Here is a 16,397-nt window from a genome sequence, read left to right as displayed (position 1 = left end):
CTTTAGGTTACAGCGCCCAACAATTCACTTTGTTGGTTACCAAAGTCAGGCATCCATCAGGCTGCCTCACTCGTCGGAACCTCCACCATCAGGAGTGTGACATAACTGCCGTCTACAGATCTACACCAAACCGCAGCGATGCTCACTGCCTGACATATGCTCCTGTTCAACTGACGCCACCACACACAGAACAAGATTTACCGTTTCTTTGTCTTTCGGACGCTGTACGGATGGCTTACCGACAATGTGCGTACATAGAACTACTTCCTTTTATTCGGGACATTCAAGGAGATGACGTTCTTATCTCACACCTGCTGTCAGAAAGACTGACATCATACAGCCTGCGGAGCACTGTACCCCACGAGAAGACCTTTGAAAACAGCAAGGAAACGTCCCTTGTCTTCTCTGCAGCAGTGCGCGGAGTTCTGCAGGCATGTCACGACGACTTCCGTGCCGGACACTTAGGCTTCACCAGAACACCAGTAGTCACTGGTATTTCTTGCGATCACATGCAAGAAATTCCAGTGACCAATGCTTTTTCCATCTGTTCAGCACTATAGGAAGGCCTGTCGTGACTGTAAGATGCGTAAAATACCACGACTGAAACTCGTCGCTCTGCTCAAACCTATAGATCCACCTCCACCGCCATTCAAATCAATAGAAATGGATCTCCTAGGTCTGTTCCCTGCGTCAGCTTCGGAAAACACATAGATAATCATCGCAACCGACTATCTAACTCGTTATGCCGAGAACAAATCTGTATCCCGCGAAACCGCTGTTGAAGTCGCGATGTTTTTCGTCCGTGGCTTTGACGGAGTGGTCGGGCGAATTCCTTGGTTATTATGTAATGCTTAGCAGCTGATATTTGTCGTATCCTTGATGTCGATAAAAAGAAGCCCTTGACTACTAGAGGAGGCTCTTGATTAGTTCTTCCTTATGCCTTGAAAGCCTTGGATTGATGTAGAAGACTGGTTCAGGAACAAAGGCCGTCGAGGTGGATACAACAGAATTCGAAAAAGCAACCGCATCGCTTCTTGCAACAATTTCCAAGATGTGTGCGATCATCGTGCCCTTTTTGAGGTGTTTTTTATGCTAGCTCAACTTTGCCAGCATCATCTTCGATTTTCTTCCGTCCAGTCGAGCAATGCCTCTTGGGACTAAATTTCACGGTTGAGGCGTAGATTTTGGTCGCCCTAGACGACACCTTCTATGTTTGCGGCTGTTTCTGTGCTGACAGAAATGATGGCACTGGACTGAGACGGCATGCGGACTTGATCTCGGAGGACTTTCACGCCATGGTGACCTAGAGAGCTCTCTGGCGGTATGGCTTGGTCTACAGATAGTGTTATAAACTTGGACTCCAGTTTGATGACCGTGCCATGTTGATTCCGGAAGTCTATGTCGAGAATGAAATCGCACAGGCACTGCTGAAGGGCAACGAAAGCTACAGGGCACGTGCGGTCATGTTGCGATGCATTCTTTGTTTACTTTAAGCACATGATTCCCTGAGGCTGTGTATCCGAGATCTCAATTGAATGCAAAGTTGTTGTGTTGCAAAAAGCACTCAAAACTTTTAATACAGCTGCTGCGGAGACAAACGCGTAAAATAAACACTCAATGAAAGATTCACAATAAGAAATAACATACACTCAGAGTTATGAAAGTACCAATATCACTTCAGTTAGGGGCACGCTATAAGTGTGAACGCGCCAAAATGTTTGACGCGGAGGGGGGAATACGAGGCGGTGAAAGAAGTGGCGTTTGTCTCCCCACAGTGTCGGTGTAGTTGACCGATGAGCGAGCAACCAGAGCGTGACAGCTGCGGCTTGGACAGAGAACACAGGCGCCCTGGCAGAATGGGCAGACGGAAGTGGTATTCCGGGCAGGCAGTTTGGTGAAAACTCGGGCTCGTAGCCTCACGGCTCGCACTCTGCCTGCGGGCGCCGAAGTTGTCGGCCTCGGGTAGCAGTCCACGCTCGGGTAAAGCAGAAACGCCAGAAAACTGATTCGCAGGGGGCCCCGGATGGGTGAAGCCCTGGAGGCTCGGGTGCGGAACCCGATGGCCCGGCTTCAACTCGCGGTCCCGCGGCCGTTCTTCAGCCTTGCGTTGCATACTAAAAGACTCCGCCCTTCTGCTAGCACGCGTCGCTTTTCTGCCGCTCTGGCCGATTTCTCTTTGCCTGATTGGCCCCTAGGAACTCCTTGTACTTTCTCTATTAGGTCCCTTTCTTTTTGTTTTATCTTTTTGTGTCATGCGCTCTCGTGCTTGATGCTCCTTGACGTCGTCGTCTTCCATTCAAGACTGGATTCGCCTCCGCAAGTACACTCTTTGTCGTTCTCTTTTTCTCTTCTCCTACCCCGGCACTTATTCACGTACAACCCCCATCAAACATGAACGCTAATTCTTGCCATACAGATTCCTGTCTGCGTTATCAGGTGTCCTCCAGGTGTCCGTATTCGAGGGTCTTCCCATGTAGTCATGAAATTCTTCAGCTTGGCGGCAAAGGACCCACTGATCACGAAGTAGTCGGCTCCTGTGTCCCCTAAAGCGGGTACTGTGTGGCTGTCGGGAAGCACGTCGAGGTTGGTGGTCCTGTGTCTTGGGTTGCAGTTAAGTCTTGCCGTGGGATAACGGATTTATCGCGTTGACCTGTACGTCGCATCCGGAGGTCCTCTTTTGTCGGCGCATTATTGGCTTTCAAGCTTCATCAAGATAGCGGCGCGTCGTAGATACATCGTCGAGATAGATTTTGAAGCGTCATCTTCGACCGTGGAGGATCTTCGGCATTTCGGCGTACACAAACCGCACATGAATCAGTTGCTTCTTTTAGTTTTCCAGATATCGGCTTACGAATAACCCACGGGCTGTTCCTGTGTACAGTTGACGCTTTGGCGACAGGTAGCGTCCTGGTTACGGCGAACGCGAAGGGCGTCGGGGTCTGCACTGCGTTGAGGGTGTATAGTCGGCGATGCCAAGTGGTAATTCGGAAAGCTGTGGACGCAGTGCGTTAACAGCGAAGTTTTTTAACAGAGCAGGGGCCTCTGTCAGCTGTCGATGCCTTTTGCACTTCTCATCGTTTCTGTGAAGATACAAAAGAAAATAGGTATTTCTTTCTTCCTAACCCTCGTACGCCCATATCGCAGTTTTAGGCATCGGCGGTAGATGTGGCCTGCTTCCCCGCAGCAATAGCATAGCGGGCAATGGTCCAGGGCGCGCCAAATCCATCTTCCAAGGGGAGTTGCTATGGCTGACTGACTTGTGGGCTGGCTGCAGTGGCGGTGGAAGCGGCGTCTGGCAGCGGAATTGTAGCGCGACCTAACGCACACACTGAAAAGGGATGTGGCGGCGTGCGGCAGCGGCATAACTCAGCGCTTCTGGCTTTGGCTACGTGGGCTCAGGGTCTCCTAGCGGCTGCTTGATGATGTCGCGTACGAGGTCGGTAATCAACTCAATCAATCAATCAAATGTTTTATTTCCAACAAAACTTTTTGGGGGACCACCAGGCGAAATGCTGCGACCTACAGCTTGAATGTGCCTGAAGGCCACCACGTGGCAGCAGTAACTTAACATATGGAAACGCTGATCTAATAGGATATACAAAAACAATGGGTCACATTCACATTAATTACAAAGATCACATTTCAAGATTACGTTTACAAAAATACGCTCTAATCAAAGTCACTTGAAGTTTCGACGAAGGGAACAGCTTCTGATGTTCCTCCCTCACGGCGGCTCTGATGGTCTCGCGCGTCTCGTCAGTGGCAATTGATTTCGTTGTCAGCGTGCAGCGATTGATTTGCCAGTTCCGCATTAAGAGTTTTTTCTAGAAGTTTGTGGTCTTACAACGATATACTTCCGTGGTCATCGGTGGATTTTGTATTATTCTGGCCAAAAGTGCTTGCTTGACACCACGCATGAGTATACGAGCTTTTTTCTCCAACATTTATTTCCTAGTTCGCGTGGAAGAAAAGACGAGTTATTTCTTCAATAAAGATAACGTTCTGGTTAGGTAGACGCACTCGTGCTTCCACTAAAACTACAGCTTTTCTTTCGGGCAATGCTAGTGCAGATCCTCAAGAAGTAATTGCGGAAGAAGTGCCACGTTGTTAGGTTCGACTCGCGGTTCTTGAACCAAGTCCTCGCGGCTTCTTTCGAGAACAAGTATACATGGTGCAATTTATCCTCAGCATTCCGGTTGTTCAAGGCCTAGATTCTTTCCAAACTCTCGAGCCAAGTTTGCCGGTCTTCTGTCGAAGCTGCACGGAAGGTCGGTGGCTCCTAGGGCTTCTTCAGTACGATGGATTCAGGGAATGCTTTGTCCCTCATTGTGGCAGTTGACTTGCTCACGATCTTCCTCGTCAGATCAGGAAGAATACTGTGTTCCAAACGCAATTGTGGTTGCCAGCCGATAGTACGCTGGTCCATGGTGACGTGAAGGATGTCCTTGGGTTAAGAGCTTGGATCCAGGCTTTGCGGGTGCGTCCAGTACATGAATACAGAAGCAGCTCCACCAGATGTCAAGTTGTAGTGACCGTCAGAGAAACTATGTACGAAGAAGTTAACATTTATAGGGCAAATTTGTGCGCACAAAATCAAGTGACACTGTCGCAGTACCGATGTGACGACGCACCGACGAAGACGAAGGCCGCAAAGGCGCGAGCGGAGCGAGCGTTTGGCTGTTGGAAAAATAAAGCAGTTGGTTCTTGCATTTAAACGAGGCATTTTTAACGTGCATTTCAGCAGCGTTTTTTTTCCTGCTCCCCCAGAAACTGAATGCTAACGCAATACCAGACATAGTAACCGTGACATGAGTTCTGGCGCAGCTTTTCCAAAAAAATGCTTTTCCTCCTTGACCTCCTGCACTGACCGAAGCGGTTGTAGAGTTTCGTGTAACAGTGGCACATACCCACTTGCACATTCCCAACTGCTGCCATCGACATCAAACATGGTAATTGAAGTGTGGCACATGCCTATTTTCACGTGCTCAATGACCGAAGCTCGGGCGAAACAGATTAATTGAAGAGTGGCTCTTAAGCACTCGGACCTAAACAGTAACACAAGTTGCTGTGAAACGAATTGAGTGACGTCATAAAAGTGCACAGTATACGCAGTGACACATGCTCAGTTTACCGAGTCGGTCTCAGAGTCATCGAAGATCAGCAAATACCTAGAGCCACATAACCACTGACCCAAGTTAGCACCCGCTTCATTGAAGGGCTGCACACAAGCCATGTAGCACATATCCAGTGCTTCAAGTTGATGTCAAAGAGGTTCGTCAAGCAGCGGCACATACGCAATGCCACATATCCAGCGGCTCAAGTTGGCAGGAAACGGTTAGGGACATAGATCCTCGGACAGCCCTCGAAAAGCGGGTGAAGTACTGTGAAAATGGTAATCGCATTAAAACCGTTTCAACCCTTCTCTCTAGCCCACCCGTCAGGAAGCCGCCCACAACTGACACTTCGATTTCCAACTTCACGTTGAAGTGTGGTGATAGAATAAATATTCGGATGCAACAATGCTTTATTTTGCCATTCGTATCAGCTATTGGCCGCGTGTCAGCCATCCGTGCAGTCGAATTTTCTGCCGAGATGAGTCGTCATCCAGCTGATCGCGAAAACGGAAGCGTGCAAATGGGAGTACACTCGCTCAGCTCCCGTTTCCATTTCGCATCTTAGTGAACTATCGGTACATGTGACGTTCGAACATAATAATGAGATCGTGCGTTTGTCGCGATACCTATAGGGCAGCCACAAAGTCGCTCGATAGAAATGCCACCGCCGGCCTTGACTGCCGGGAAACTCGCCTCTTGCACGGAGCCTGCCCCTACCACGGCTGCTCGTGTGATAGGTTGTGATATCTGTAGATTGAATAATGATGTGCAGTTGCGGCAATCAGCCATTAGGAGGTATATTAAAGATCTAAATATTGGAGGTGCACTGCAATGTCACTGTCTCCTATTTCGTCATAGAAATAACTATCTCCAAGGTTCTAAAAGACAACAAGGAACTAGCAATTAGTCTTCAAACAAAAATCTTCTTTGGGAGAAAGCCAGATTGGGTACGGTATGCTCGCATTTTCTCTTTTTTTTTTGTTTAGTATATTCCAAGGAAGCACTCTATCCGTAGGTGCCTCACGGGAAATAAGTATAACGCTTATGTGGAGCTTTCTAAAGGCATGCGGTGTATATAATAAATAGAGCAGAGCAACTAAAACAACACGCACACTTGCACTTAAAAATAGGCTGCTGATCCCGTGTACGGTTGAAATTGATCTAAACAACGCTCTGATGAGACAAAGCAAGACAACGCACCACGAAGAAAATGACCAATGCATCCCGTATTTCCTCGGAAAGGCCACCAAAAGCGAAGGCCTTACAAAAAGCAGAGGTGGGTCCTATTCAGGGGCGATATTCTCGAGCGATGGCCCCTGTTGATGCGTCACCTTCGAGACACATCCCGGAAAAGACATCTTCATCGAGAGAGTGCTGATGAAGACGAAATGGTGACATTATCTGCAACCATTCAGGGATCGCCGCTCATCGCCTTGGAAAGGCCAAGCCGTACATAGCAGGCACAGAAGAGCAGAACCCTTGGCTGTAAGATGCGGGCAGTCTGCGCATTTACAAATTGCACAACATCCCCGCATCTTCGAAGAGCGTTAGCAGGTGCTTGAAGGCGGAGCTGTCGAGGGAACAGCCGGGCGGTTGTTCTAACAGCTGGCTCGCCAGAAATTCTGCGCTCCGACCGAACAGCTTGACGAGCAGCCGGAGGCGAAGTTTTTGGCCCGGTCGAACTGTAGAGTAAGTCTAGCGAGAAAGAGAACCACGTGCGAGCATCAGTCAAAGAGTGAAAGAAGATGCAGGGTGGAATGGGAGTTGAAACTGGTAGCGCGGGCTCAAATCTTACACGGGCAGCTTCGAATTTCAGCCGAAGATTGTAATTCAAACTCTCACACGACTTCCTTCCCTTTAACTTTTGCGCTTGCTGGGCTCCCTCTACTCTCCACAAGGTCGACGGGCAATGAAAGCTGCATTTGCTCATAGAGACATGCCACAAAAAGTGATCACGACGGCATGTTTACCAAGGGGGATGTTTGGAAACTAAGCTTGGCTTTTATAATTTCAGGTTGCAAGCCCTCTGCGCCTTTGCAATTTGATACATGTACTTTTTTTGTTCATGTCTTTACTGTTGTTTTACTTGCCCTCTTGTCAACGCAGTACTGCTCAGTATGAAAGCACGTGTTGTTTGTTTGTGTTTTGGCAGCCATGGCACTACGACCTACCTTACTCTAGCCAACCTCCTGGCTCCAGCATAATTGCCCTCCTCGAGTGCGAAACACCGGAGGAAGAGTAAGTATTCTCATTAGGTTTTAATTGTGAAATACAGCTGCCACAAATTCGCGCCAGAAATTAAATGCAGCGCTGCCAAATGGCCTGTATCAATTCATTATGGGGAAATGTACAGGTGCCGGTGTTATTTTTCGTTGTAGCAAGCCAGTGAAAACATTTTCTTCTGGTGGAAACATTTTACTGTTGCCGGCTCCCTCGCAGTAAGAACCGAAGAATGTGTATTTTTTTTTTTTTTTTTTTGCGCGATTGTGCACAACATTCACAGCAGCTCAACAGGTTTGCCCTGACTACTACGCGCCGCGTCGTAGACGGGGATGCAGTACATCTAATGCATACGGTAATGAAATGTCGCGTTTCATTGATGAGGACATTAGCAAAATAGCTACGACGAGGTGCGGTATTAACGCGTATTTACAATGCCCGTCTGACATTCATGTGAGTCATTGCTGCATTTGCATCGTTCATTATTCCTTCCACTCTCACTAGGCTTTTCCGTCTGTTTCTTACACTGAACACTGACTGTAGTCACCGTATTTCTTCGCCGTCAAATAACACGAAATAGAGTGGCTGGTCAAATCAAGACAAAGCTGTGACGTCCACAGCAAGAGGTCACAGTGGCTTCAGTAAATTAAAGGGCACAGTGCACTTTATGCGATTGAAATTTTTACACTTAGCACAATTACGCCAGAACTTGCTCATCACTGACACTGTTTTTACTTTACGTATCATAGTAGGATCGCGGTAAACGGAAATTACCTAAACAAAAGCAGCGTTTAAATGAAACATCCTTAAAGTCGGTTTGTTTGCCCTTAAAACAATGTATAAAGTATCACTAGATGGAACCATATTTTTCGGAAGTACTGGTAATTACTCCTATTCAAAGGGGATTCAAATAAGTTATCAGCATCATCACCTTTAATACGGGACTGACATGCTCTATCCAGTCGAAAAACCATCAAGCAACTGACCTATGCGCAAGACGGAATTTGCGCAATGCAGCCCATTGACGTAGATTAGTTGGTGTTAACTGTCTAGAGTAGGATTGATGGCGTTGCTGCGTCGTTTTGCGTTTGTTGGTGTCAGTCTCCTGGTGGCGGTTTCTTTCTCCTGTGGCAGTGCTAGCGACATTGCCAGCTATTATGCTTAGCCAGGAAGAATAAAGCCGGTAAACGTACTAAGTCATATTTCTCTTAGCCGTTTACATGAGCATAGGAGGGCTCTACAAAATGGCATAGCAGCCTCAGAACCACTGCTTGCTTTTAATGCAGAAGAAAAATGCTTGCTATTAGTGTAGAAGAAAAATAGAACCTGAGGTAATTTTAATTAAAATAGGGGCAACGCAGAGACAAAGGATGAGGAAGGGTAAGTCCTGCTTTGCATTTTGTGTTAGCTTGTTTACTTGATTTTTTGTTTTATTTCTTTTAAGCTTTGTTATTGCTTTAATGACTGAAGTAGCTTCCAAGATTGGAGTAGTAATTGCTGAGACAATTTCTGAGAATTATGTGAAAGTTCGATCAAGCACCTCAAGGAATACGAATGAAAGTAAACATTTGCGGGTTTTACTGAGAGTAAGAGAATCTAAAAAATACCACATGTGCACCTGGGGTGCTATGCTGGAGGCGCTGAGATTGGCGAAGCTCGGTGTCTTCGCAAGAACAGGCGACGCCCAAAGAAAAAAAAAATCAATTAATGGCACCAAGAGAAAGCTTCTCCCTCAGCACGCCTCCTGTTTTGTTGATTTATCTGCATTCACTGTGGGTGGCCATCTTACCTTGGGCGGTGTCTTATAGGTGGTCAAGAAACTGGGGCTGACGTGATCATACCATCGGTGCATGGTCGGTGCCTTCATTCACTTGTTTGTCGTTCCACCGAGTGCATTACATGCACAACCAAGTTATAAAATAATTGCATTTATTAAAATACCAGTAGTCCCTTTAATGTGGTTTACAAGCATGTTAGAGCTTAACAGATGTACAAAGAAGTTATATTGACTAATTTTTTATTTATTACGTTTCGCGTTATTCCACGAGGGACCGCTCCCCCTCCTCTTTCGTCTGGCTTTGCGCGGTTCGTTATGTGTTTCCGCTCGTATTTGCGAGCACAGATTGGTGTGCGCCTGGATTTCGCATTGGGCTTTCAACAGATCACTCGTTGCTCGAGATAAAGTAAGGCTGCAAGGCCAAATGAGCGTCGGCAGAAATGGTTTTGCCGAGCACTTACCATGCAAGCACGCAGGAATGCCGGAAAGCACTCACACAAGCGAACGGACAGAAAACTACGCTTTATTCGCTTTTACTTTGTGAGCACCTTCATGCTGGGTAGCACCGAACAATGGCTTTTAACAACCGCAGGAAAGTGTATTCATACTGGGTAGCCTCGAGCGATCCATGGATTATAAGAAACGAAACAACTGGTAATTGCATCGCTTGTGGCCTTTAATTAACCGCCACCACATCCAAGTTACGTTGGGCGCCAGCAGCGGTGCAGTTATCCTGTACGCGCCGCAGACGAGGTGACTGTTCACTTTCAAAGCGAGAGCTTTACTACGCCAGCCAGCGAGCCATTTCGGCTCGTCGCGCCGTATGCCGTATGCCGTGGCCGACGAACGACCTTGAATCGCCGTTGCCTAGCAACGCCGCTGCCACGGATGGCGCTGCCGTAGACGCCGCTGCCGTCGCCTCTCGCTCCACCAGATGTGCTCCGCTGGGCTAGAGGGAGAGGACGTCTTGCCTCGCGGGGTGCATATATATGCGCTTCGCCTCAGTGTATTTAGCCATTATGGAGAGCGCGAAAGTGGCGCATCAACTATAGAAAAAAGCCAAGAGAAAACGTGCTCAAGAGACGCCAGAAGAACGCGCCTCACGACTCGAGAAGCGTCGTAAGGAAGATGCGGCTAGAAGAAGTCGTCCCACGTCCTGGAGTGACTCTCCAACTGCGGAAGAGACCGGTTTGAGTTCTGAAGAGCGTCGGAATAAGATACTGCCTTAGTGGTTACCTAGCCTAGTTGTTACTTGAACAGTGTGTCTTGTCGCGTCTATATAATAAAGCTAAACCAAACGCTCAAGCACAAGCTAACACCATAAGCGTAGCCATGCAGTTCTTGCATTCGCAGTTCAACTATGGTTAACCAAAGGGTAACCACAGGCAATTCTTTTACAATAAATTTATTTTTTTGCGTCTCAGTGCCCGTGATGAGGTCCGAAACGTTAAGGCCGCGGTTGACCGTCCGCCAATGCCGATTGAGGCTCGCCACGTAAGCCTCCACCAAATTTGGGATGCAGTTGTATGCGGCCGATTCGAATCTGTGAATAATGGTCCCCGGATGAATATTGGCTGCCATAATGGGCATAGCATCGCCGCGTAGGTGGACCTTGAAAGGTTGCAGCTTCCATTTGATCGCGCCGACCATGCCGAAAGCCCATGGTCCACGAGCGACAACGCCGCCATAATTTGGCGCTTCAGCGTAACATTGTCGCTCGTCATCAGGCGCCCTCGATTGTAGTTTCGCTTGCCGTGTAGAAGGCGGTCGTCAATTTGCACTTCCATCCCGGAGCCACCTAATAGAGGTCGCGAAAGGAGCTCGTCCCGCACGAACACACGGGTATAGAATTCTTCTAGTCGGTGATGGCGGGCTCCGACAGAGGAAGCAATTGTCGCCAGTCCACAGCCGCAAGTGTACGCTTTTAACGCGACAGTGTTAAGGAGCTCGTGTCGCAGAAAAGCCGGTGTCGTCGGTGTCGGTGTCGGCAGCGTTGGCCGTGGGCAATAAATCCCGGAAGGCGCTTCATAAAGAAAAAAACAACTTGCAAGATGAGCTGGGCGGGAATCTAACCAGGGACTCCGGAGTGTGAGACGGAGATGCTACCACTGAGCCACGAGTTCGATGATTCGAAACGTGACAAAAGCGCCTCTAGTAAATGCTGTGTTGCTTTAGAAACGTACCGTAGAAAGTTATACTGCGGTGTATATCGGTAATTATGAACATGTAAATTACAGAAGTCGCAGGTATACGAGTAGCGAAGCACGTTTCCGCTACATTTCTTCTGCGCTCTGCGCACACGTAGAGCCATGTTGCGGCAAACACAGAACAACCCCTCCTCGCAATCTGCGGCGCTGCCCCGACACATGGCGCGCCACTCGCCCACTTTTCCCCTTTCGGCCGTGCAGGCAATGGTGCGAGGTCCCCTTTACTCATGCGTGCCCCAATACCCTTGCATTTAATAAGTTTTCTCGCTCTGTCCCCTTCCAACTTCCAGCGTGCGTCACTCGAACGCTCGTGCTCAGGTGGCGCGGCTCCTCTTTCCGCTCACAGCGCGATTCTTAGGTGCAGCGTCCGATGCGGGACGCCTCTGCAGTGATCGCTGCGCTGTAGCGCGTCTGATGGGAAAGCGTCCCCTGCGATGTGTGCCGAGCTGCTTCCGAGGAGTAATGCGTCTGCGTGGTGCTCCCAAGCGAGATAGAGGACGATCTCATCGAGGCGTCAGCCACATGATCGCGTCCGCCTTCACGGCACGTCGCGGCCCGGCTGTCCGTGCCGATCGCGACGTTTGGCTCGCGTAGATAGTTGGTCCCTCCGAGACACCGAGTTCTTTAGTTCGTTCCGCTTGCTCAGGCGCACATTTCGTTGCCGTACCGAACGCTGCGTTGCTCGGCGGTCACCGCGTGATTTGTGGGTGCAAAGTCCGATGTGGGGCGCCTCATAAGTTATCGCTGCGCTGTAGCGCACTGTCTTACACCCCTTGGCGGGCCGATGAGTGTTACACCCCTTTGTGGTGCGAACGGGGTGCGATAAGGCTTTCGCGTTCCACTCTTGAAGGCGAAGCTTAAACGTTCTCCAATTTTTGCTCACGCAGTACAGGTAAGCCAAATCACTTGCCGCCTGGAGAGACAGACGGCACAGGCCATATGGGGCTAAGGACTAAGAAACAACTTTCGCCTCTCTTCCCCTGCAGTGAGCCGGTACCGTGTAACTTGCGACAACTGCTTTCGGCACCTGTTGCACCGGAAGGCAGCCCACCGCCTATACTTAGTCTTCCTATTGTTACGTCCAAGCGCGTAAAAGGGACGCGGGGATCAAGAAGAGAAGCGAAGAGAAAAACGAAGACTGTGCAGCGGCCATTCCTGTTGTTCGTAGCTTGCCGTTCGTGCTCTTGCGCGCCTAAATAAACCCCTTTTCCGCGTGCTTGTAACAAATTGGTGGAGGTGCGGGTTACACCTCGTAACCACGGAGCCTACGCTGCTACAACTTCGTCGAAACCGTCGACTTGCCGGACTTCCGCCACCCTCACCTGACATGCCTGAATACGCCTGCCAGATTCCCGAAGGATCTGACGCGGCTTCAAGGCCAGCACCTGGTGTTCCGTGGCAATACTACCGGGTGCCACTCACTTTCGGAAGAAAAGCCGGAGAAGATGTCGACGAGTGGCTCACGAACTACCGAAGGGTGAGCCGGTCTAACGGTTGGAACTCGGTGTCGGTAGGGTTTCCCCTACCGACACAGCGCTCGTCTGGTATGAGAATCACGAAAACACGCTCACTTCATGGGAGCTTTTCGTCCAGGAGCTCCGAGCGTGTTTTGGAGACTCTAGCGCAAGAAAGAAACGCGCTGACCATACGCTTTCGCAAAGAGCTCAGATTCCCGGCGAGACCTGTACGACTTATATCGAAGTGCTGAAACTGTGTAAAATAGTCAACTCTCGAATGTCTGAAGATGACAAATTTGGACATTTGTTGAACGGAATAGCCGAAGACGGCTCTACAATTTTTTCGATCGGCAAGGAAAGCTTGGATTCCGTGTCTAACGTCATTCGCCACTAGAGGACTTTTGAGACGCTGAAGATGCGACGGATAATACCGAAGTTTGGTCGCCTGGCTAATGTCACAACGGTGGCAAGTGTAGACCCGAGCTCGTGTGTGGACCTTCCATCTACAATACGGCAGATTGTTCGCGAAGAGTTGCTCCATCGGGAAGAGATCTACCGTTGCACACCCGGCATCACTGGTGCGTACCTACCACACGAGATGTGAAACACGGCCGTTTCGACCGCATGGCAACCCACGATTCACTCAGCGACCGTCGAGTATAGGTCTACCCCACAAACGAGAGGGACCATAAGCTATCAAGATCATGACTACGACCAACGCCCTCGCCGCACGCACGCCTCCCGGCGGCTCGTGCCTAGCCATGAATGTCACCTACTTGCTGGCTATGCAGTCGACAAGAACATGCGTGACAACGTGGAAGAACATCGAAATTTGCGGCACCTGCCGGTGTGTTTCCAAAGCGGTGTCGCAGGCCACATAGCGAGGTTTTGCAATCGTCGCCCAACAGCGTGGAATGGTCGATCGGGGTCTTCAACAAGGACCATACCTCCTATGAGGACAACTCAATAGCCGTACACTACCTCTTGGTCAGCAGGCGTCCCTCCCGGCAACGATTACTGGCAGAGAATTGTCGGAGCCGTTCCCCGGCATCTGACAGGAGTTTAACGCCACCGCCAACTTCTCGTGCACCGCGTTGACGTCAATCTCCATCGCCAGTCCGCTGCTCCTCGCCTTCACAACCGGAAAACTAGCTAGCGCGGCCGATTGGGGTGAGGTCGCTCGACACGTGCTATCGACAGAAAGGCCCCTGCAGTTGCTATGATTAAGAACAAAGTACATGTATTTGTTGATGGTGTCCCTACAATGGCTTTAGTGGATACCGGAGCAGTAGCATCCGTAATGAGTCTCGGTTTTAAATGTCGGTTAGGGCGCAAGGTTGTATTTCCGTGGGACGAGGCTGCAACGTTTTGTGGAGTGAGCGGCGAGTCGTGGCGCCCTGTTTGTGTGTGCATTGCTGAAGTATCCTTGGCGGGTGGGGTTTTCGCGACGGAGTTTGTAGTTATTCCCCGATCGATGGACGAAGTGATTTTGGGCATCGACATTTTGCGGCTGCGTGGTGCGACCGTTGATTGTCGCACGCGGCAAGTTTGCGTCGATGGCCATGTTTCATCCGGGCTCTTAGAGGAGACTTGCAGTTAAGGTGAACTATGTGTGGCTGCAGATACTGTTGTGCCTGCGTCCACCTCTGTGTGCGTGCCGGTTGTATGTCGCGGGGAAGTTCCAGACAGCTTCGATGCCTCCGTAGAGCCAATGCATCTAAATTGTGTGAAGAAGAACGTTTTTGTCCCTCATTGTGTAGTATCCATCGGCAACGGGCGTGCTGGCTTGTGGACGGCCAACTACTCGGCAGAGTCCGTCCTGCTTCCAGACGGCTTGAAACTCGCCTACTTTACAGAATGCACGTCTTCGTACATAGCCGTACTAACAGCTGACCCGTCGTGTGAACCTGCTGACCTTCACCACGTCTCAGACAAAAAGCTTCTGTCGATGATAAACAAGTCGCTCAGTACAAGGGAGCGCCATACCTTGGTGAATATGCTTTCTAAGCATCTGTCAGTGTTTGACTTTGCGCAGCCGGACAAAGCGTTCTCGATTCCCGAGTCACGAACACGCCATACTATCGATACGGGATCTGCACGCCCGATCAGGCAAAAGCCTTATCACGTGTCGCCTAACGAGCGCAAGATAATCGGGGAACAAGTGAGTGACATGATAAAAATGGGATAATACAAGAGCCCTCGAGTCCTTGGGCAGCTCCGGTCACACTCATCAGAAATAAAGATGCTAACTGGAGATTTTGCGTCGATTATCGAAGATTAAACGCCGTGACTAAGAAGGATGTCTACCCGCTGCCCCGGATTGATGATGCAATTGATTGCCTTCATTCGGCCTCTTATTTTTCTTCAGTGGACCTGCGCTCAGTATATTGGCAAATCCCGATAGACCCGGCAGACAAGGAGAAAACAGCCTTCATAACCCCGGATGGATTATTTGAATTCAATATCATGCCATTTGGGTTGTGCAACGCTCCAGCAACCTTTGAAAGGTTCATGGACACCATTCTGCGTGGGTTAAAATGGAACATCTGTATGTGCTATCTTGACGACGTTGTTATATACGGGCGCACATTCAATCAGCACAATACGCGCCTCGATATTGTCCTAGACTGCATCAAAAACGCTGTCCTGGTTCTCAAATCCAAGAAATGTAAGTTTGGTGACCGTCAAACCCTTGTGCTGGGTCATCTTGTTGACAAAGACGGCATCCGGTCTGATCCCCTCAAGACGGCAGCTGTTGAGGCATTCAGTGCACCGCAGTCAGTGAAGCAACTTTGTACTTTTCTGGGTCTTTGCTATTGCTTTCGCCGATTTATTCCTGGTTTTGATGACGTTCCGTATCCTCTGACGAATCTGCTACATAAAGACGCACGGTTTGAGCGGACACCCGAGTGCGAGTCTGCATTTCGTCAATTGAAGTTCCTGCTGTGCTTCCGGCCTATCCTCCACCACTTCAATCCTACTGCGCCGACAGAAATACACACAGATGCTAGTGGCGTCGGTCTGGGTGCCGTCTTGGTCCAACGTTATGACGACCATAAGCACGTGATTGCTTACGCAAGTCGCTCATTAAGCAAACCTGAATGAAATTACACGGTGACAGAGCAAGAATGCCTCGCTGAAATCTTTGCAGTTCAGCGATTTCGCTCGTACTTGTACGGACGCCCATTCCTAGTCGTCACAGACCACCATTCCCTGTGCTGGCTTGTGAACCTTCGCGACCCTTGTGGTCGCCTTGCGCGCTGGGCTTTGAGGTTGCAGGAATATAACACACTGTTTCCTACAAGAGTGGCCGAAAACAGGCTGATGCAGACTGCCTTTTTCGTATGCCGCTTACCACGACGGACTGCGACGCAGATGATTTTGATCATCTCGTCGCTTCTGTGACGTCCGCTTTTCCAGATATCGATGCGTTCAAAGCAGAACAATGGGCAGACGCCAAATTGGAGCCACTCTTCACTTCTGCCCATTCAAGTGCAACAAGCAGCTACTGTCTACGTGACGGGCTCCTGTGCAAAAGGAACTACTCAAGCACGGGTGCACGCTTTCTTCTAGTGGTGCCGGAGCGCCTCCGTCCAGCAATCCTTCAGGCTATGCACGATGT

The 16,397-nt window shown here is 49.6% G+C and overlaps 1 protein-coding gene across 8 annotated transcripts in view; it reads left to right on the top strand.

Annotated features, from left to right (window-relative positions):
• Positions 1-16,397, top strand: part of LOC126530720 (uncharacterized) — a 207,791-nt gene that overhangs the window by 140,660 nt on the left and 50,734 nt on the right. For all 8 annotated transcript variants that reach the window (XM_055070762.2, XM_055070765.2, XM_055070764.2 and 5 more), the window contains one exon: positions 7,267-7,352. In XM_055070762.2, the coding sequence (XP_054926737.2) occupies positions 7,267-7,352 (86 nt within the window). The remainder of the gene's footprint in view (positions 1-7,266; positions 7,353-16,397) is intronic.

This window comes from Dermacentor andersoni, chromosome 5 (genome assembly GCF_023375885.2).
Source record: "Dermacentor andersoni chromosome 5, qqDerAnde1_hic_scaffold, whole genome shotgun sequence".
NCBI lineage: Eukaryota > Metazoa > Arthropoda > Arachnida > Ixodida > Ixodidae > Dermacentor > Dermacentor andersoni.
The sequence above is the reverse complement of the archived record's forward strand: the minus strand, read 5'-3'. Positions and strand labels throughout refer to the sequence as shown.